This window comes from Symphalangus syndactylus, chromosome 7 (genome assembly GCF_028878055.3).
Source record: "Symphalangus syndactylus isolate Jambi chromosome 7, NHGRI_mSymSyn1-v2.1_pri, whole genome shotgun sequence".
Lineage (NCBI taxonomy): Eukaryota > Metazoa > Chordata > Mammalia > Primates > Hylobatidae > Symphalangus > Symphalangus syndactylus.
Genome location: NC_072429.2, coordinates 47,553,866 through 47,575,475, shown reverse-complemented (window position 1 = coordinate 47,575,475; position 21,610 = coordinate 47,553,866). Strand labels below are relative to the sequence as shown.

The window sequence follows — 21,610 nt, the reverse complement described above, 5'->3', positions numbered from 1 at the left end:
CCCGTCTCTACTAAAAATACAAAAATTAGCTGGGCATGGTGGCACGTGCCTGTAATCCCAGCTACTTGGGTGGCTAAGGCAGGAGAATCGCATGAATCCGGAAGGTAAAGGTTGTGTTGAGCCAAGATGGTGTCGTTGCACTCTAGCCTGGGCTTCAGAGTGAGACTCCGCCTCAAAAAAAAAAAAAAAAAAAAAATGGGGTGGGGGGAATTGTGATAACTAAACATCAGCACTAGAGTGAGAACTGGCTGGGTCCACTGAACTGATCCGTACACCGTAATTACCTATGAAGCATTAAATACAAAAATCAGTTCTTTAGTTATATCCCAACATGCTCAGTTGTCTGGGCATGTTAATTTTTTAAAAGTACTACAGAGGATTTATTATACAGCCAACCTGCCTGAGTCGGTCATTTGGAAACCATTCTTCTAAAGGATGGTGTAGAGAGCACTGAAGTTTACATTGTGGTGTAGCCTTTGTTGCAGTAAGTGATGGTAACCCATTTGAGCAGCTGTATGATCTGAATAGTCTGGGCGGGGGTATGATTACTTACGGCTACGTTAGTCAGCGTAAATAATCCCAGTTGCCCTGCCGAGTAACCCTTTTGGCTGAGCATAATGTATAACTTTAATCTGGACCCAGTATAATTCCATAGTACAGAAGCTGGTTTGTTCTTCTCAGTCTATTTGATATTACTTTGTTTCATTCTTGTTCTTCTGCCACTCCCAGAAAATTGTTCATTTAAGAACACTGTGCCTGGATGTGGTGGCTCATGCCTGTAATCCCAGCACTTTGGGAGGCCAAAGTGGGAGGATCACTTTGGCCCAGGAGTTTGAGACCAGCCTGGGCAACAAAGGGAGACCCTGTTTCTACAAAAAGTTTAAGTTAGCTGGGTGTGGTGGCACAGGCCTGTGGTCCCAGGTACTCGGGAGGCAGAGGCTAGAGGATCACTTGAGCCCAGGAGGCCGATGCTGCAGTGAGCTGTGATTGTGCCGCTGCCCTCCAGTCTGAGCAACAGAGCGAGTCCATGTCTCAAAAAAAGAGAAAAGGAATGCTGCTTTTTTTTCTTAAACTTCACACTTTTAAAATGTAGATACATTATTTCCCTTGGAGGAAGGGAGAATATATCCTGTCCAAAGAAACTGCTATGTATAAATTACAAAACTGAAATTATTTCTTCAACATGATGTTTAATATTATGCATTGGTCTTGAAGTGATATAGGGTCAAATTCAATGTAAAAGCCTTCCAGCATACCTACATTTCAGGCCCTGGAACCTGCCCTCATTTCTTTTTATTTTTATCAACTTGCAGTCTAAAATATCACAGGAAAATTTCTAGCTGTTCTTCCTAGAAGCTGACAAGTCTACTTAGGAGAGTAAAGATTTAGAGACATAGCATAACATTGGTACAAGTCTCTAAGACTCAGACTTTCGCCCATCCTCCCCCCCTTTTTTTTTAACTGATGCAAAAAATTGAATCCCAGAGAAAGGTGACATATCTGAGTTTACATGGAAGTTAGTTAGGGGCAGGGCTGGGATTTCAGACTTAGGTCTTCTGGTTCCCCATGTAGTTTTCTTTTCCTGTTATATACCATGCTTCCTGTGGGAATTAGAAGACGGCAATTGTAGAAAAACAATTCCACATTTTTAGTGAGGATTCTAAAGTAAAATTAATCCACCAACAATTCCCCAGTTACTTTAATCATAATTTCAACACTTGTTTAACATGTTTCTTTGGTATTTAGTGTTTAAAGAAAGCTACGGCCGGGCGCGGTGGCTCACGCTTGTAATCCCAGCACTTTGGGAGGCTGAGGCGGGCGGATCACGAGGTCAGGAGATCGAGACCACTGTGAAACCCCGTCTCTACTAAAAATACAAAAAATTAGCTGGACGTGGTGGCGGGCGCCTGTAGTCCCAGCTACTCGGAGAGGCTGAGGCAGGAGAATGGCATGAACCCGGGAGGCGGAGCTTGCAGTGAGCCGAGATTGCGCCACTGCACTCCAGCCTGGGCGACAGAGTGAGACTCTGTCTCAAAAAAAAAAAAAAAAAAAAGAAACATACCATAGTTCAATTAACAGAATTCCTTGTTCAGTGCTATTCCTTTATTTTATGTGAAGTAACTGGATTTCTGGTTACACTTAAGCAAACTGAATTTCAGTTCCTACTTTCTCTTTAGAAAATTGATGTAATTTAGGCCAGGCACGGTGGCTCACACCTGTAGTCCCAGCATTTTGGGAGGCCGAGGCAGGCAGATCACGAGGTCAGGAGATCAACACCATCCTGGCTAGCACAGTGAAACCCGTTTCTCTACTAAAAATACAAAAAATTCGGCCGGGCGCGGTGACTCACGCCTGTAATCCCAGCACTGTGGGAGGCCACGGCGGGCGGATCACAAGGTCAGGAGATCGAGACCATCCTGGCTAACACGGTGAAACCCCATCTATACTAAAAATACAACAAAAAATTAGCTGGGCATGGCGGTGGGCACGTGTAGTCCCAGCTACTCAGGAGGCTGAGGCAGGAGAATGGTGTCAACTCAGGAGGCGGAGCTTGCAGTGAGCCGAGATTGCACCACTGCACTCCAGCCTGGGCGACAGAGTGAGACTCCGTCTCATAAAAAAAAAAACTAAATAAATAAAAAAAAATACAAAAAATTAGTTGGGTGTGGTGGCACGTGCCTGTAGTCCCAGCTACTCGGGAGGCTGAAGCAGGAGAATCGCTTGAACCCAGGTGGCAGAGGTTGCAGTGAGCCTAGATCGTGCCACTGCACTCCAGCCTGGGCAACAGAGCAAGACTCCGTCACAAAAAAAAAAAAAAGAAAAAATTGATGTAATTTAATATGATGTATAGCTTACATCTGGTTCTTCCTTTTTGGGGTTTTTTGGGGTTAAGTATAGTCTTACAGACTGAGTTCTTTTGTCTTTTTTTTTTTTTGGAAGATGTTTTTGCATGAGGATCTAGGTTGAATTAGTATCTGAAACTGTGTTAATGAACTTGCTTTTTTATGTACTTATTTTCCAGGTCAAGAGCAATCTGAATCCGAATGCAAAGGAGTTTGTTCCTGGGGTGAAGTACTGAAATATTTGAGTAGACGGGGCCCTCTTTTGGTGGATGTAGCACAATTTCCACACTGTGAAGGCAGTATTAGAAGACTTAATTGTAAAAGCTCTCTCGTCACTGTGTTACACTTATGCATTGCCAAAGTTTTTGTTAGTCTTGCATGCTTAATAAAAGTGCTGAGACTGTTATTAAGTAAAAAGCTGTCAAACATTTACTGAAAATAGAATTGGCCCCATGGCTTGATGTGAAGACAGCAAGGAAAGAAGCACCAGTCAAGTTGTGAACAAGCACCAAATTAAAAGACCTAAACCTTACTAAATTGTCTTTTTTTGAGGCTAATCTGGTCCCTTAGGGTTAACTATCACTTGTTAATGTCTAAACTTTAAAATCAGTACATTTAATTTGAGTTCCAACTGTTAAGCATATTTCTCAGACTTAAATTTGATTATGTCCCCATCAAAAAGAATCTCCATTTTCTGCAGGTCTGTTAGTTAATTTGAGATAATTTGTTAAAGACAAGTATGTCATATTACCGAGGCTACAAGTTAGTCAGCAGATGAGTGCCAGTCCAGGCTTTTCTGGTATGTTATTGTTAGAAATATTGAGTTCTAATGTTACATCTGAGGAAGTATGTAATTTAAGAATTGTAACTTCTAAGGGATTCACTGCATCATAGCTATGCCTGTATGGAGTCTAACATATGACCAACACCAACCCATAATCCACCTGAACAAAAATACTGTAACATTATGATTTTGAGTGGTGCTTTTCCTTGCTTTGTTAACCATCACAAGAGTCTGCAGCACAACTTTTCTTTTAACAAAGCTAGAACAGTTTTGGCTTCTTAAACTTCATATTTGGGTAGGTTAAGCTGCCATATGTGTTCAGTGTGAATAGTGTTTAAGTTGAAAATATTGTAAAAAAATTATATTTTTTCAAAAATATTTAAAAAAATAAATAATAGTAGAACTGAGCAGATGGTTGTGTTTATTGGTGCTGGAATGTACTGTAGTGGTGTTACTCACTTGAGTATGGGCCCAGTGCCTCAGGACAATCTTGCTGGCAAAATGTGCTAAGATTTCAGGTTTTGTTAGATTCTAACAGGTATGTTGCCATGCAAGTATCTTTCCAGAATATAGCAGTAGAATAACCCCATTGCCCATCCTTGCTTCTTAATCACCTCAGACTTCAGTGTCAGGGGCATCCTAGATAGTCATGTAAGAAACTTTATGGCTGACCAATGTGATGGTGACCTTACTCTAATAGAACCTCCATTGTTTTTTGTTCTTCACAAGGGCTTTTCTTGAGCTTGTTAGGTTGAAAAAGATTAAGAAAGCCATATAGTCAGTTCTGATTCACATTCTTCTGGCAGTGGGTGGTGGGGAGGTTCTTTGGTGTGGGCACCTGTACCCCAGTGTGTGGTTGGTTGGTTGGTTTTTGGAGACGGAGTCTTGCTCTGTTGCCCAGGCTGAAGTACAGTGGCGTGATCTCAGCTCACTGCAGCCTTCACCCCCCAGGTTCAAGTGATTCTCCTGCCTCAGCCTCCCAGATAGCTAGGATTACAGTTGTGGGCCACCACACCTGGCTAATTTTTGTATTTTTGGTAGAGACCGAGTTTCACCATGTTAGCTGGGCTGGTCTTGAACTCCTGACTTCAGGTTATCCACCTGCTTCGGCCTCCCAAAGTGCTGAGATTACAGGCGTGAGCCACCGCACCCAGCCTTTATTTATTTATTTATTTTTTTCGAGACAGAGTCTCACTCTTTCACTCAGGCTGGAGTGCAGTCTCAGTTCAATGCAACCTCTGCCTCCTGGGCTCAAGCGATTCTCCTGCCTCAGCCTCAAGTAGCTGGGATTACAGGCGCCTACCACCACGCCTGGCTAATTTTTGTGTTTTTTTAGTAGAGATGGAGTTTTGCCATGTTGGCCAGGCTGGACTCAAACTCCTGATGTCAGGTGATCGCCCTTAAGAGTAAAGATTCTCGAATGTGGCTTTTGTTGGGAAAAAAATTTAAAAAAAGAAAAGAGGGCTCTAGGCTGGGCATGGTGGCTCACGCCTGTAATCCCAGCACTTTGGGAGGCCAAAGTAGGTGGATCATTTGAGGTGAGGAGTTTGAGACCAGCCTGGCCAACATGGTGAAACCCTGTCTCTACAAAAATTAGCTGGGCATGGTGGTAGACGCCTGTAATCCCAGCTACTCAGGAGGCTGAGGCAGGAGAATTGCTTGAACCCGGGAGGTGGAGGTTGCAGAGCCGAGATGGCGCCACTGCACTCCAGCCTGGGCGACAGAGCAAGACTCTTGTCTCAAAAGGAAAAGGGAACTCTAGCCAGACGTCCTGGATGTGAATCCTTTGATCATGGGCATATCACTTAACCTTTCTGTACCTTCCTTTCCACATCTCTAAAATAGCAGTAATAACTGTCTCTTGATTATGTGAGTAGTTAATATATATAAGTACTTAAGACATAGTCCTATTTTAAGTGTTGTTATTTTTACTATTAAGGAGTCATCTAGGCTAACCTCTCTTTTTGGGAACTTTTCTTGTCTGTCTGAGGGAACGTGCACATTGAACCCACTTCAGTGTTTAGTAGAGAGCCAGGCATCTGCATTACAGATAGTGATGGAAGGTTTCCGAGCATCAGCTGCCCATGCGTTCTGAAGCCCTAAGGACAAAGTATCACCTCATAGGGCTTGTACAGGCATCGTTTTAGGATAAAGGCATCCTGTTTTAGAGGACTTTAATTTTATGATGTTATTGAGACAAGGCAGTGTATATGAGAGGATTTTTCCTGTTCTTGTGCTGCATTTCTCAACATTTTCCATGTCACATATCAAAGTGATACTTGTTAAGCATACTGGAGTACAAGAATGAGGCTGCCGGTGGCTAGAGTTCTCAGCTCAAGGACTCCAATTGGCCCAGATTCTGCCCAGGTGTCTGGAAGGCTAGAGGATCTGCATTTCAGCATACTTGTAGCCTCTTAGTGGCCCACACTAGTTGGGAAGTTCTGCTGTTACTGTGAAATGGTAAAGGAATTCCACCCAAAATCTATATGTTGACTTTTTACCCAGCTCACCTCTTTGAGGACAGTTTACAAGAAAGAGAACGGAATAGTTTGGTTTTTCTTTGGTTAAAGCATAAGAATGTTTTGATTATTTAACCCTCCCACAAAAACCATAGACACATCCTACCTTTCCTGGAAGTCATTTTTCAGACCTTGGTGCACACAGATGCAGTTTCTATATTTTCTGGAGTGTCTTCTGGAATTGCAAACTGATCTTTTGAACTTGAAGAAAATCCTTTGAAGACTGGGCAGATAGGAATGTATTTCAGAAAGGCAATTCTTTTTACTGTGCCCATCCCAATGGGGAAATCGTAGCTCTTGAGGCTGGAAGACGTGTCACTGTTGGCATGAGCTCCCGCTTTCCACTGTATCAGACCACGCTCCTCTGGGCTCCCTGGAAGAGGACAGTGGGGTCATTTACCAAGGCCAGCAACCCTCAGCCACCCCCACTTCCCGTAACCCAGTCCTAAGGCAGACTTCTAGAATCAAGTATCTTCCTTAACTATCATTTGATCCTAAAAAGTGGCTGAATCTATGGTTTCTGAACTAACTTGGCCAGAGCTCTAAGGAACACTAAAGGATACTAGTTATAATAGTATTTATTGTGTAACTACAGTGTGCCAGGCTCTGTGCTAAGTGCTTTAATTTCATTATCTTGTTTCTTCAAAACATACCCCTGGGAGATATACAGACACCATTGTACAAATTTTTATTTTATTTATTTTTTTGAGACAGTCTCACTCCGTCGCCCAGGCTGGAGTGCATTGGCACGATCTCAGCTCACTGCAACCTCCTCCTCCCGGGTTTAAGTGATTATCCTGCCTCAGCCTCCTTAGTAGCTGGGATTACAGGCATGCACCACCATGCCCGGCTAATTTTTGTATTTTTAGTAGAGACGGGGTGTCACTATGTTGGTCAGGCTGGTCTTGAACTCCTGACCTTGTGGTCCGCCCGGCTTGGCCTCCCAAAGTGCCGGGATTATAAGCATGAGCCACTGTGCCCGGCCTATACAAAATTTTAAGATGAAGAAAGACAAAAAGTTAAGTAATTGTGAACCTAAATCTGTGAGTATGTGGGTAATGTGTGTTAGGCCCATGGGGACCAAATCAGGCCCAGATTGTGTTCTGGGGGTAAGGGAGGCATATTTTGAAACACTATAATCAGTGTTAATATTTTGTATTATGATTCCATATGTGAAAAATAAACTTATTTTTATAATACAAACCAGAAAGTCAAGCTAAATAAAATCTTTGGAGGTAGGGATACACCAAATAATTTGTTTGTTTGTTTGTTTTTTGAGACATTCTTGCTCTGTTGCCCAGGATGGAGTGCAGTGAGTTGATCTCGATTCACTGCAACCTCCGCCTCCCAGATGCAAGCAATTCTCCTGCCTCAGCCTCCCGAGTAGCTGGGATTACAGGTGTGGCCCACCATGCCCGGCTAATTGCTGTAATTTTAATAGAGATGAGGTTTCACCATGTTGGCTAGGCACTGGTGTCGAACCCCTGACCTCAAGTGATCAGCCCGCCTTGGCCTCGCAAAGTTCTGGGATTATAGGCGTGAGCCACTGAGCCCGGTTAGTAATTTTTACAACTAGGAATTCTCTCTCAGGTGGGGCAGGGTCACATGAGATCTCAGGTTTTCACAAGAGGGCTGGGATCGACAAAGACTGAAATACTATAAATCTAACAGAAGGAGTGGGAATTTCCACTTGCTGGCAGCCGAGGCTGAGAACAAACCCATGAGTAGCACAAACCAAATTATGTTCCAAAATCTCACAGGAGAGGGCACTGAGGGAAGGTGGAGTCCCCAAGGAAGACTACCTGGAAGAGACACTGATTGGGCTTGGCTCTACAAAGGGCGCACACAGTCTGGAAGAGACACTTTGATTGGGCTTGGCTGTACAAAGGGCACACACAGTGGGCACAGTAGAGTGGGATGAGCCATAGGTGTGGTGTAGGACTATGTTCCTGGTGTCTGATTACGCCGCACCACTGCCAAGACACACATGGCAGCCAGCCGAGAGCTCCCTCTAGCAGACCAGTCAGCCTGTCCACTACATCCCAATCTTCAGTGCCTTCTATACTTCTCCAAGCCCCCTCCTTTTTCCTAGGCCTCACCCACTCTCCCTCATCAGTAAACCCTCCCAATAACTCTAGCCCGGCTTCCTTGACTTCATTGCTTGCTTAAATCTAGTTTTACCACCTATCTTGTGCCAGGAGCTCCTCTAAACAAACTGTTACTGACTTACACTTTTTGGCATATCCTCCTCAGTGTCTGATTCAGGGCCAAGCAGGTAAGCTCTAGCAGCATGTGCTGAACTAAATGGACTGCCCTCTAAGGTTGGGCTATGGATAGGTAAAGACAAAGAGCACCCTGTCTGCTAAAAATACAAAAAATTAGCCAGGCATGGTGGCGGGCACCTGTAGTCCCAGCTACTCGGGAGGCTGAGGCAGGAGAATGGTGTGAACCTGGGAGGTGGAGCCGAGATTGAGCCACTGCACTCCAGCCTGGGTGACAGGGCGAGACTCTGTCTCAAAAAAGAAAAACCAAAAACAAATGCAAAATGGCCCATCCCCAGCAGGAAGTTAAGGGCTGGAAAAGGCTTTTGCTATTCCATGGTTAAGGACAGGGTTTTGAGCCAGCTAGACCTTAGTTTGAATCCAGGTTGTGTGACCTTAGGCAAGTGACTTAACCCCCCTGAGCTTTAGGTTCCTCAGTGGATACCGAAGACTGCTGAGCTTATGTGGCATGACGCACAGAATGATTCCTGGCAGGGACAGTTGCGATGCTCAGGTGGGTTGAAAGGTGGGGTATAAGGGACTCAGGCAGTTCTGCAGCTGTCATTAAGGATGACTGGATAGCTTAAACTAGCCACCCAAGTCACAAAGAAGCCTCTTCATGTACAGATGCCTACCCAGATGTTCTCCATCTCCTCATATTCCCTAGGTATTGAGGCTGCCACTTGACTGTCTCAGGCCCATAGGATGGTCTGCTCCAGCCCCCAGTCTAGCATCCTCTAAATGGGCTGGGGTACCATGTTCAAATACCCACCCATCCATCAAAGGGACAGCCGCTACCAAGAGCACCCTCCTTTGATTCTGCCTAAAATCCTATGGGGAACCCTGGCCCTCCTCTGTCCTCCCCAACCCCAACCCACCAGCTGTGCAGAGACAGCATCTGACACCTATGTTATGTGAATATAAACATTTGGATCTTCAGAGAGAGGGAGGCAGACAGGACCTGTGGCTGTGATCAGGCTGGTAAGTGACGAGATGGAGGCCCATCATTTTGCTACTACCATCCCTTATGTCCCTATACTGATGCAGTCATTAACTCCCATCTCCCTGGAGCCTTCCCCAGTCCTGCAACCCGGGTCCCCTGAAACCCTCCAGCAGAGGCAGTATGGTGCAGTGGATGGGACACAGGCCATTGACTGTGTCAGATGGATGTTGTTAAAAATCCCAGATTTAGCCAGATGATATATAGCATGCACCTGTACCCTCAGCTCTTCAGGAGGCTGAGGCAGAAGGATTGCTTGAGTCCAGGAGTTTGAGGCTGTAGTATGCTATGATCACACCTGTGAATAACCACTGCACTCCAGCCTGGGCAACATAGACTCCCATCTCAATTTAAAAATAGAGGCTGGGTGTGGTGGCTCACGCCTGTAATCCTAGCACTTTGGGAGGCCAAGGTGGGCGGGTCACCTGAGGTCAGGAGTTTGAGACTACCCTGCCTGGCCAACATGGTGAAACCCTGTCTCTACTAAAAATACAAAAATTAGCTGGGCATGGTGGTGCACACCTGTAATCCCAGCTACTCAGGAGGCTGAGGCAAGAGAATTGGTTGAGCTCAGGAGGCAGAGGTGGCAGTGAGCCAAGATCACGCCATTGTGCTCCAGCCTGGGTGACAAGAGCAAGACTCCATCTCAAAAAAAAAAAGCCAGGTGTGGTGGCTCACACCTATAATCCCAGTACTTTGGGTGGATCACTTGAGCCCAGGAGTTCGAGACCAACCTTGGCAATAAAGTGAGACCCCCGTCTCTACAAAAAATTCAAACATTAGCCGGGCATGGTGGCATGCACCTGTGCACCGGTAGTCCCAATTACTTGGGAGGCTGAGGCAGGAGGGTCACATAAGCCCAGGAGTTTGAGGCTGTAGTGAGCTATGATTGTGCCACTACACTCCAGTCTGGGTGATAGTCTGAGACCCTGTCTCAATTAAAATATATATCCCAGATTTGCGATGTTTTAATTTTTTTTTTTTGAGACGGAGTCTCGCACTGTCACCCAGGCTGGAGTGCAATGGCACGATCTTGCCCCACTGCAACCTTCGTCTCCCAGGTTCAAGCAATTCTCCTGCCTCAGCCTCCCGAGAAGCTGGGATTACAGGCACACGCCACCACACCCAGCTAATTTTCATATTTTGGGTAGAGATGGGGTTTCACCATGTTGGGCAGGCTGGTCTTGAACTCCTGACCTCATGATCCACCCGACTTAGCCTCCCAAAGTGATGGGATTACAGGCATGAGCCACCACGCCCGGCCGTGATGTTTTAATTTTATGACTTTATGACTTTGTGGTTTTTGAGGATGAAGTAAGACACTTAGCTCTGCCTTATCTATGGTATATGTTTGGTAAATGTTAACTGTTTGTTATCAGAACACCTGGTGACATTTATTTTATATATTTACTGGCATCTTTATGTGGGCCCCAAAAAGTATCCTCCACGCAAAAAGCTCTAGTACCAAAGGGAAATGTTAGTGGCTCTTTTAGTCGCCATTGTGGCAGGCTGCTGACATATTTGGAGTGGAAGGATTTTGCCAACAAACTGATGCTGCATTTATCTCTGTCCTACTCTGAAGAAAGCAAGGACATCCCTCAGCCCAGTGGCTATTAAGAAATGGAGAGAAGGCCAGGTGCAGTGGCTCATGCCTGTAATCCAGCACTTTGGGAGGTCGAGGTGGGCGGATCACTTGAGATCAGGAGTTCAAGACCAGCCTGCCCAACATGGTGAAACCCCATCTCTACCAAAAATATGAAAATTAGCTGGGCGTGGTGGCAGCCACCTGTAGTCCCAGCTACTCGGGAGACAGGAGAATCACTTGAAACCCCCCGGAAGTGGAGGTTGCAGTGAGCTGGCTGAGATCGCACCACTGCACTCCAGCCTGGGTGACAGGGTGAGACTCCATCTCAAAAAAAAAAAAAAGGAAAGAAATGGAAAAAGCGGAGAGGAAAGGATTCACAGGACCCAGCAGTGACTCTTCTGGGCCCATCCTCTTCAAGACCTCTGAGGCATGTCTGTGCCTCGTTCTCTCCCTCCAGCCAGTGAGCACTCCGCCAGCCCATCTATTCCTGATGCTCCCTGCAGGGCCTGCATTGCATGGGACCTAGCCACAGCTCCAGCTTAGAGGCCATCTGTTGGAGTGCATGAGTCCAGCCTAGTTCTTCATTCCCCTCCCAGGACCGAACCATACCTGGCACTGTGTTGTCAAGTATGAAAGCAAGGCACCCGCCCACAAACATCTCCGTGGTCAGCAGCACAGTCAGAATCTGATCCACTTCAAGAATGCCTGTGGAATAGGCCAAAGGCCAATGGGTGTCATGGCCCAATCCGGAGAGCAGAGTTGAGGGACTTCCTCTTGTGCAGCCATGGCAAAGCCCTGTCTCAAACCTATCTCTGTCTTTCCTATCTCTGGGTTCAAATCCCAATTCTGCCAGTTGCTAGTTGTTCACCTGGGACAAATCACTGAGCCTCTCTGAGCCTCATCTTCCTCATCTGTAAAGTTGAAATGATAATGGATAAATGATAAATGTAGATAAATGGAGCTGTTTTGAAAATTAAATAAGCACATGTAAAGGTCAATAACTGTCCACAGGAAGTGTCTTAGTAAAGGACAGCTGTGACCCAGGCTCTTAGCTGCTGGTTGACACTCAGAGTTGGGTACGGTTTGTGGCTGTAGCTGTGTGGAGCCTTTGAGGGAGGGGGCTGTGCTCAAAGTTTTGGGCCCACCCCGCCTTTGGAGACAGTAAACAGCTGGAGGCACCTGTATTGATGGCGCCAGGGTTGGACTCCAGGTAATTGGGCAGCGTGAGCCCGAAGAACATGGAAAATCCCAGCACGAAGAGGTTGCGAGAGGAGTTCATGTCCACAAATTGCAGGTTGGACAGCCCCACAGCTGTAATCATGCCTAAGGGCGCAGGAGAACCGCTGGAGGCGCCGCACATGCGCAATCCAGGTGGGTCCCACTCGGCGACTCGCACCGCGACCCGTGGCCCGCGCCAGACACTCACCAAAGAGAGTGCAGAACATGCCCCCCAGGATGGGGTCAGGGAGCGAGGCGAAGAGGGCCGTGAACTTGCCAATGGTGCCCAGAACCAGCATGATAGCCGCACCATACTGCACCACGCGCCGGCTGCCCACCTGCCGGGGAGCCAGCGGGGGAGCTAGACCTGGGGATGAGGCTGGGGCGGGGTTAGTTCCAGGGGCGGGGCCTGTTATAAGAGCGAGGCATAAACCTGCTGGGGCTTGATGCGGGGGTGAGGCCTCTCAAAGACAGGATGGGGCTAAACCAAAGTGGGGACCGAGTTGGGGCGGGGCCTGCGGCCCACGGAATTAGGGCGGGACTTGGCTGCGGCTTGTCGCGACACCTTGGTAATTCCCAGGACGCCAATGTTGGGACTGGACGAGGTGGACCCGTTGCCCGTGCCCAATAGCCCCGCGATGATGCAGCAAATGCCTTCGGTGAAGATGCCCCTGTAAGGAAGGGGAGAGTCGGGGCTCGGTCCAGCCTCTGCACCAGCCTGTGATCCCCCATCATCTTAGCGGGCTGCCGTCCTCTGGGGCTGTGGGAGCTGCAGCTATCAGCTGTAGCACTCCCTACTCCAGGCCAGAGTGCTCAGGCTCCAGAGCTAGTCCCAGTGCGCTGGCACTTACTCCTGTGGGTAATTCTGGCCTTCAATTTCCTCCTGGGATAAATACCGGTGCCTGTCTCACAAAATGCTTCAAAGATTGCATAAGAATGCACAGCCAGAGCCAGGCACATGGAGGGCTGTCAATGACGGTGGTTTCCCTTGGACTCCGCCATCTTCTCAGCTACTCCCAGCAACGACAGAGGGGTGATGAGAGGGCACCCCCAACGCACAAACAAGGAGAATGAGGTCTGGAGCGTGTCCCCGACTTGCCTAAGCCTGCCCCCTGGGCCTCCACCCCGTTCCTGTGTGTGCTTCCTGGAGGGCCCCTGAGAAGATCAGATACCGAGGAGGGCAGGTAGGCTACCTGTTGATAGCATGTACTGGAGGGGGTGGTGCGCCGGCCAGGCGGGCACAGGCGTAGTAATCTCCGATGGACTCAATGATGCCTGCCAGAGTGGCGCTGAACATTCCCAGGACGGCAGCCGCAGTCACTGTGGGCAGGCCCCACTGACCTGTGCCCGGAGGGAGACACGATGGTGGCTACAGTGAGGAGACTGTGATGGTTAGGAATAGACAGGGCAGTGCTGGAAGGAGCAAGAGCAGATCAGGAGACCTCAGGCTGGGATGGGAGCTATACAGTTGTGGGAGCTTATTTGAGTCACTCAGAGCCAGGAAGTGGGACTGAAGCTTTGTCTAAGTAAAACACCACTCTGCTGGGCGCACTATAAATGTGCGGCTAATGCTAGGTGTGTCACCTGCTGGATTGGGGTCACCAGGAGTCTGTCTCATAAGTGGTCTCAACTGGGGGCAGAGGGGGCCCAAGGGGTGTTGCTCACAGGGGTAGGGGATGCGGATCCAGGGTGCAATAGCCATGATGTCACCACGGGCATCGGTTCTTGCCTGGAAGCCATAGGCTTTCGGGTCTGTGGGCAGCACATCTGTCAAGGTCAGGACATAGCAGAGCAGCCACACGGTCATGATGGCCAGCACGATCTGAAGCAGGGGGGCGAGGGGGCACTGAAGGCACTGGAGGTCTCTGTCCAGGCTAACCTGCTCCCACCTCAGCCCAAGCTCTGGCCATAATCCCAGCCCCAGCCGCCTGCCAGGTCCTCACAGGAAACATTTTGAAGATCTGGATGCGGAGGAGAGTGAGGCCCTTGCCCCAGCGGTAGACAGGCAGCAGGAAGGTGAGGTTGCGCAGGTACTGGGAGAAGAGGATGATCAGGAGAATGGAGCTGGGGGCAGAGGCACAATCAGGAAGTGGATGGGAGGCCAGGCTGGGGCCAGGAGCCGGGAAGAAGGACCAAGGACATGAAGAGGGTAGGGTGTTGGGGCTGGGCAGGGATCAGGCCTGGTGCCTGCTCACCAAGCTGAGATGCCCCAGTGGGAGCCAGCTCGGTCGCCAGCAGCTTGGAAGACAGAAAGGCCAATGAGGGAGACAGTGGGGGTGACTGTGAGAGGCCCAATGTAGTTGAGCAGGGCCCCAGGCAGCCCCAGCAGGCCAATCACCACCTCCACCACGCTGGACACCATGATTGCTCCCTGGACCTGGAAGGGCAAACATCAGCTGTAAGTCACCATGTAAAGGTCATGACCTGGCTGCTGCTAGCAGGAACAAAGCTCCTGGACCACCTGCTCAAATCCCCAAACTCAGCAGCCACCCTCACTCCCATATAGCCCCTCCTCAGGACCCGGCCTCTTCTACCCTTACATGCAAACCCACCTCCCGTATCCGTGGGTGCCAGATATGAGAGGTGTTCAGGGGCAGACTCCAGTTACCGTAGATCTCCTCTGGGGGTAGAGTCAGGAACACACACATGGACCAGGTACAGAGACAGAGAGGGAGAGAAGATGCTGCCATGGCTGCACCCTGGTGTCTGGACCAGGGACAGTTGCTCAGATCTCCAGGTCTCTGGGCCTCCCCTTTTCCCCAGTGCGGCCCCCAGAAGTGTACCCACCTTCTGGGGGGCATTTCCATCTCTCCAGAGCCAGTATGGCTTTGGCTGGAACCAGAAATGCAAAGGCACTGGCCTGGAACAGCGGCAGCCTGGAGGAGAGGCACAAAGCAACGGGAGTGGGGAGGGGCAGGTGGGGAGGAGGGATATAGACATGGGGAGAGATCAGGAAGGGAGAGCACAGAGAGAGTGACAGAGACACGAGGGACAAGGGCAGATGGAAATTGTTGAGGCCCCAGGGAAGACCATCTCTAACATTTTGGCTGCCCAAGGAAGAAAACAAATGGAGCCCCCAGCTCAAAACCTGCCCCCTTCCCACCACCAGCTCCTGCACTGTGAGAAGGGAGCACCTGCCCGGAAGTGGAAAGCTCAGTTCCTGCATCCAGGTTTCTCTCACAATCTTCTCCTGTCCCCCGCCGCTCAAACAGCTCAAATGCCACCCAGGCCTAGGGCTGTGCACTCGAGGGCATGGGGCCCTGGGAGGGTGGGCTGTCGAAGAGGCTGGCACCAGCCCTGGGAGCTAGCTCAGGGCTACCATTTGGGCAGTATTCAGAATGGGGCTTAAGAGGGGAGAGCCGGCTAGGCTTGGTGGCTCACGCTTGTAATCCCAGCACTTTGGGAGGTCAAGGTGGGCAGATACAAATACAAAATTAGCCGAGCATGGTGGCGCATGCCTGTAATCCCAGCTACCCGGGAGGCTGAGGTGGGAGAATCGCTTGAACGCAGGAGAATCGCTTGAACCCGGGAGGTGGCGGTTGTGGTGAGCCGAGATCACACCACCACAATCCAGCCTAGGCAACAAGAGCGAAACTCCGTCTCCAAAAAAAAAAAAAAGAGGGGAGAGCCAGCGAGGGTACATTCCCTTAAACTTGCAGATGCCTGGTCTTTGAACTGTGCCTAGATCAAGGTTCCCAGGATTGGGGCCGCGCTGCCCAGCTCTAAGGCTGGCCTGGGATAGGAGAAGCAGGTGGAGGCAGATAGCGGCTCTGGGAGCCCACCTGCTCGTGCTGTGTGGATCACAGTGGAGGGGTGGCGGGGGGTGGGGGGGGAGCTGGGCGGCTCACCGGATGCCCAGGGTGGTCTGGATGAGAGTGGTGATGCCCACGCACGTGAAGATGGTGCCGATGAGCTGACTAACCATGTGCTGGTCGTGGCCCACACACAGCGCCTCAGCCAGCAGGAAGGGCACGGCGATGGTACCACTGAAGCATGTCAGGTAGTGCTGGGCAGAGGGAGGGAGCAGAGTGCATGAGGCAGGACCCCAGAGCTCCAGGGAGAGGGGACAGCCTAGTGTCCTCATGCCTGCCTCAGCGGGCCTGGACCTGGCTGCCTGCCCAGGACTGGCAGTCCCCACAAGGGATTCCCAGAGAGCTACTGCTGACCACTCTGGGGGTCACTAATTTCCGCCCAAGTTATTCCTGCGGCTTCCGTGGAGTCGGCTCTGCTCTCTGTCACCAACACCCCACCTGGCAAGCGTCACACTGCCCCAGGGAGTTCATCTTCTTTCAGGACTCAGCCTCTTCCACACCTCTGCTTGCTGACAGCCACTGTGCTGAGCTCAGGTTTTTCTTCCTGTTACCCAGGATACCCCTGCTGTCCAGGGAGGGGCTGGAGTCCCTGGGGAGTGTGCAGAGTGAGGGTGGGGAGGCCCTGGGGGACCCACCTGGAAGCCCAGTAGGATGCACAGGTACCAAGGCGGCACGTCCTCGATCTTGTACAACATGTCAAACTTAGGCTCTGTGGGTAGTGGAGTCAGGGGGTCCCTGGTGGATTCATGCTGGAGGCAGTAGAGATAAGTAGCTTAGGGTGGAGTGATGGGGACAGGCAAAATCCATTCTGCCCCGGAATCAATCAGGCATCCCAAGTGGCCTGTCAGCAACTGAGAGTGGGGTTCCCACCCTCCCCAACAGTCAATCCACCCGGCTGCCACTCAGCCTGGCCATAGTTGTCTCCCACTTCACATTGCTTCCCGCAGGGATGAGTCTACTGTGCCAGCTTCTAGAGCCCTCAGGACCTGTCATTTCAGCCAGGGAAATGGACCATTAAGTCAGAAGTCTTGGAGACCACAGGAGAGGGGGGCCAAGAGGGCTCAAGACTGTGGACAAGTCCAATCCGGTCCCACCTCTGTCCCCTGGAGATCCTTGGGGTGTCACTGGTGGGGAGGTTAGGCTCCTCCTGAACCCCAACCTGGAGTCAGCCAGTCCCAAAGCTGCAGGCTCCTTCACCCCCACCTCCACCCATCCCCCAGTTGCCACATTCAATTTGGGACAGTCACTCTTATCAAGTTCATCAGAACGTTTATCTCTGGCCTCCAGGAAGAAGGCCTGCACAGGCCCTCCAGCTCCCCACACCCCCGTCCCCACCTAGCTCCTACCCCCAGCCCCCAGCACCTGTGTCCGGCCCTCGGGGTCCTCCTGGGCCCTCATCTTTGGGGCACAGGTTTGAGCAGTTCCTGAGGAGAAGAGGGGATGACTTTACGAAGGCCAAGGAGGAGGACTTTACTCCACATATCAGGCATTGTTCGAAGTAAATCTGTAACCAGATGCCCAGGTCTGGATTGCGAAAGGGGGGCCCGGGCAGAGGTAATGTATTAACTCTCACTAGGGCAGTAAAAGCCACCCAAGCCTCTGCCACATGTGCCCTTCCCTGCCCACATCTGCGCCTGGGCGCAGGACCTGTTCTTGTTTCCCAAGTGAGGGCCAGAGTCGAGGGGGTGAGGACCAGAAGTTTACCAAGCCCCAGGTGAGGGGAGAAAGAGGGAGTGGAAACAGGCACTTATTATGTAACCGCCTGTATGAGGCCCTTCCCCACTGATTAATAACCAGTTCATCATTAACAGCATCATCATAGTCATTCTCGTTATTGAGGATTGGCCTTGGCCTTGTGCCAAGAAACATGGATCTGCACTGTCCCAAGTAACCCCTGTGCTGGGCGGTATTAACCCCTTTAACAGCGAAGGAAACAGATTCAGTAGATGTGATTTGACCCAAGCCATGCAGATAGCAAGGTTGCAGAAACCAATCCTAAAATTCAGGTTGGTCTGAGCTGCCTTGCCCCCACCACCCTGCATCCCTCAGGGTCCCTGAGGCAGGCAGCAGATGGGCCTCTGCAGGCGGAGTTGCCTAGGCTGGCCCAGCCTGGCTTGCACTCTGTGTCAGGACACAGATCCCTTTCCCCTCCCAGCCACATAATTTCTGGGACCCAGTGCAAAGTGAGAATGTGAGGCCTTTATTCCAAAAGTATAAAGAATTTAAAGACAGCAAGAGCATTAGACGGAGCGTGGGGCCTTTCTATGCACCAAGCCCTGTGTGACTGCCCATCACCCAGCCCAGGAAGGCAGTCCTGGGCCCAGCCTCTCTCCTCTCCTGGCAGGCCCAGCCCAGCCTGGCCCTAGGGCCTGAGGATGGCAGAGGGGGACATGGGGAGGGGCCCTAAGAGCTCAGGCTCCTCAGCTGGTGAGGGCTGGGCCTGAGGTCCCCATTCTGTTCCCCTCTGGGCTGCCCCAGCCCCAGCACTCTAGAGCCTTCCTAATTCTGGGTCGCTGTGCCCATGTCCAGGCCCTGTCTGAAGGGCCAAGGGGCAGCACCGCTCTCCAGCTGGGCAGCAGCTTCATGCCACAGCACTGAGTCTGCCTGCCTGCCGGTGTCCACACTGTTCCTCTGTCCGCCTGTCCTCTCCTCTCCCTCTTGGCTACTGCTCCCAGTTTCCAAAGTTGCTGGACCGTTTGAAGCCTCTGCAACTCCCCAGCACTTTTTTCTCCAACCTCTCCTCCTAGAACTCTCCAGGGTGCTGTGGAGACCAAGCCCGACCCCCTGCAGACATGGCTCCATGGACACTCAATTCAACCCAAACCACACAACACGTATAGAGAACAAGGTGGAGAACAAGGTCCCAGATCCACAGTAGCACGAAGAGGCCCACATACCCAGAGCTGATGCAGCCTCTCTAATCACCCCACAGAAACACAGGTCCACGTCACGGGTGCCCGGCTCCACACCCTGTCCTACTGACAGCTTAGTGGGTTTCTTGGGCCCTGACTTTCCTCCTGGTGTCTAGGGGTTCTCTCCTGAGTGACGGCCAGGGATGGTGGGGCTTCAGGCAGGTCCTGGAACAGGTGAAGGATGGAGGGGGCTGAGTGCAGCTCCCAGGGAAGCTGGGGTGGCCAGGGCCTGCCCCAGGCACCTCTATTCCTCCAGCAGCCAGCCTCCCCGATCCCCTAAGTCTGAATCCCCTCCCAGCCCTACTACTACTCAGCCAGGGACTTGGCCCAAACCTCTTCTGTTGTCTAAGTTTCGGTTTCTGCATCTGTCAAAGGGGGATTAGATTGTCTTCCTACACATGGCTATCGTGCCAAATAAAAATATTTCTAAAAATGGGGGTTAGAATGTTCTGTCTCTCTCCCAGGGCTTGGCCAGATCAGAGACACTCACAAAGGAAACTGAAAGTTCTGGTGCCACCGATCTCCAGTTCCCAGACCTAGGTGGGGTCCACGGCTCCTTTACTAAGGAAAAGGCCCAGCCAGAAGAATTTCCGGAGAAAGCAGGACTGAGAACCAAAATGTTGAATCTGGCTAGTCAGAAACCCAGGGCCCATCCATACCAGCTGAGGTCAAAGGCAGAGTGTGGAAAATGAACAGCCGTCGGGTATAGACCCAGTGAGACGTGTGTTCTGGGAGGGGCGCAGATAGCATGGAGTGGCTGGAGTAGGTGTGCCACAAGGTGGCCTGCGTGCAGAGTTTTCCTTGGTTCTCTTTTCTCATGATGGCTCTGAAGCCCTGGGATGTCACTGAAACAACCTTTGCAAAGTTATGACTGAGACAGTGAAACAGATCTAACTTAATCAGTTCCATCTTGCTTCTAACCTCCAAGTTGTCCTTCTTCATTCCTGAGTGTAGGCTGAACTAACCTTGGGAGAAACTTAGTTTTTAGTTTATAGTCTAAAACAAAGACAATAACAGCCCTTTCTCAAAGCAGACCTCCTTCTTGCCTGAGGACTAGATTGCCTTTGTAGGATGGACTAACATTAACCACAAGATTAGAAATTTTGGTTTAGGAGTCATGCAGCTGGAGGCTACAAGATTCCGGCCCTCTCTAAACTGCTCCTAAGATCAGTGCTTGAGATACTTTGCAGACCCTGCACTTGATAGATCAGCTGGCACTACCCAGATCCATAAATTGGCTCGTTGGGACTTGTGGCCCCCACCTAGGAACTGACTCAAGGCAAGGAGACAGCTTCAATGCCCTGTGATTTCAGTCCTGACCAATCAGCACTCCTGGCTCACTGGCTTCCCTGCCATCCACCAAGTTGTCCTTAAAAACTCTGCTCCCTGAATGCTTGGGGAGACTGATTTGAGTGATAGTAAAACTCTGGTCTCCTGCACAGCCAGCTCTGCATTAATTACTCTTTATTGCAATTCCCCTATCTTGAGCAATCGGCTCTGTCTAGGCTTGGGCAAGGTTAACCCTTTGGGCAGTTACATCACCACACCATTGATGGCTCCCTCTTACCTCTGGAAGTTGTAGGGATGTAAATTTGGCCCTCTGTAGGAGGGATGTAATATTGTGAAATATATATTTGGTCTTTGACCTCGTTTCCTGGAGTATAATTTCTAAAATCTTAGAATCCCCAAAATGATGTCTTCTTGTGTGCTAATGATTGACTGATGGCTGGCAGCCCCTAGGGTAGCTTCAGGACAGGGGCTGGTCACCAGAGAGACCAAGGCAGGATTTCAGCCTCCCCCCACCCCCCATCCCCCGTCAAGGGAGGGCAGACAGGTTGGAGGGTAAGTTGTTCGCCAATGGCCAATGGCTTAATGAATCATGCCTACGTAATGAATTATCCACAGAAACTCAAAAGGGCAGGGTTCAGAGAGCTTCTGGATAGCTGAACACGTGGAGGTTCCTGGACGGTGATGCATCCATGGAGGGCATGGAAGCTCCGAACCCATTCCCCATACCTTGCCCTACACATCTCTTCATCTGTATCCTCTGTAACATCCTTTATAATAAACTGGTAAACGTTTCTCTGAGCTCTGAGAACCACTCTAGCAAATTAGTTGAACTCAAAGAGGGGGTTGTAGGAACCTCATCTTGAAGCCAGTAGGCCAGAAGCTCCAGAGGCCTGGAGTTGGAACTGGTGTCTGAATGGGGGACAGAATGGGGGACTGAGCCCTCAGCCTGTGGGATCTGATGCTATCTCCAGGTAGATAGTGCCAGAATTGAATTTTGGAGGGCACCCAGCTGGTGTTGGCTGCAGAACTGCTTGCCTGGTGTATGGGGGAAAGCCCCCACGCATTTGGTCACAGCCATCTTCTGTGTTGTTGTTGAGTGAGAGAATAGAAAAAGCATTTTGAAGGCTGGGCGTGGTGGCTCACGCCTGTAATCTCAGCACTTTGGGAGGCCAAGGCGAGCGGATCACCTGAGGTCAGAAGTTCAAGACCAGCTTGGCCAACATGGTGAAATCCCGTCTCTACTAAAAATACAAAAATTAGCCGGGCATGATGGTGGGTGCCTGTAATCCCAGCTACTCAGGAGGCTGAGGTGGGAGAATCGCTTGAACCTGGGAGGTGGAGGTTGCATCAAGCCAAGATCACTGCACTCCAGCCTGGATGACAGAG

General features: G+C 50.3%; 2 protein-coding genes across 4 annotated transcripts in view; one reads left to right on the top strand and one right to left on the bottom strand.

The window, feature by feature from the left end:
- The window catches only part of PAIP2 (poly(A) binding protein interacting protein 2), a 29,656-nt gene extending 25,622 nt beyond the window's left edge, over positions 1–4,034 (top strand). The window contains exon 4 of the mRNA XM_055286064.2: positions 3,023–4,034. Coding sequence (XP_055142039.1) covers positions 3,023–3,079 — 57 coding nt within the window. The 3' untranslated portion in view covers positions 3,080–4,034. The remainder of the gene's footprint in view (positions 1–3,022) is intronic.
- SLC23A1 (solute carrier family 23 member 1) lies at positions 1,171–21,606 on the bottom strand. Of its 3 annotated transcripts, XM_055286033.2 has the most exons (16): positions 18,920–21,606; positions 17,385–17,446; positions 16,658–16,771; positions 16,059–16,216; positions 14,998–15,086; positions 14,751–14,830; positions 14,406–14,587; positions 14,154–14,274; positions 13,876–14,032; positions 13,404–13,551; positions 12,776–12,881; positions 12,419–12,548; positions 12,172–12,315; positions 11,602–11,697; positions 6,253–6,519; positions 1,171–1,601 (listed from the first exon to the last, which is right to left on the bottom strand). In XM_055286033.2, the coding sequence occupies exons 2-15, from the start codon at positions 17,418–17,420 to the stop codon at positions 6,272–6,274; spliced, it is 1,809 nt and encodes a 602-aa protein (XP_055142008.1). In that variant the 5' UTR covers positions 17,421–17,446; positions 18,920–21,606; the 3' UTR covers positions 1,171–1,601; positions 6,253–6,271. The 3 variants fall into 3 exon arrangements, with proteins under 3 accessions (XP_055142008.1, XP_055142009.1, XP_063498833.1); XM_055286034.2 differs by having other exon boundaries at positions 14,763–14,830; positions 17,385–21,606; XM_063642763.1 differs by lacking the exon at positions 1,171–1,601 and having other exon boundaries at positions 5,358–6,519; positions 14,763–14,830; positions 17,385–17,546.
- Between the last annotated feature and the right edge of the window lie 4 nt (positions 21,607–21,610).

Excerpts from the sequence above, each read along its gene's own strand:
- SLC23A1 (XM_055286033.2), bottom strand. The coding sequence starts at position 17,420 with ATGAGGGCCCAGGAGGACCCCGAGGGCCGGACACAG. Across the intron at positions 15,087-16,058 it reads CAGACCACCCTGGGCATCCG|GCTGCCGCTGTTCCAGGCCA; the intron begins GTGAGCCGCCCA and ends CCTCTCCTCCAG. Across the intron at positions 11,698-12,171 it reads CCCTGGCGCCATCAATACAG|GCATTCTTGAAGTGGATCAG; the intron begins GTGCCTCCAGCT and ends CCTATTCCACAG.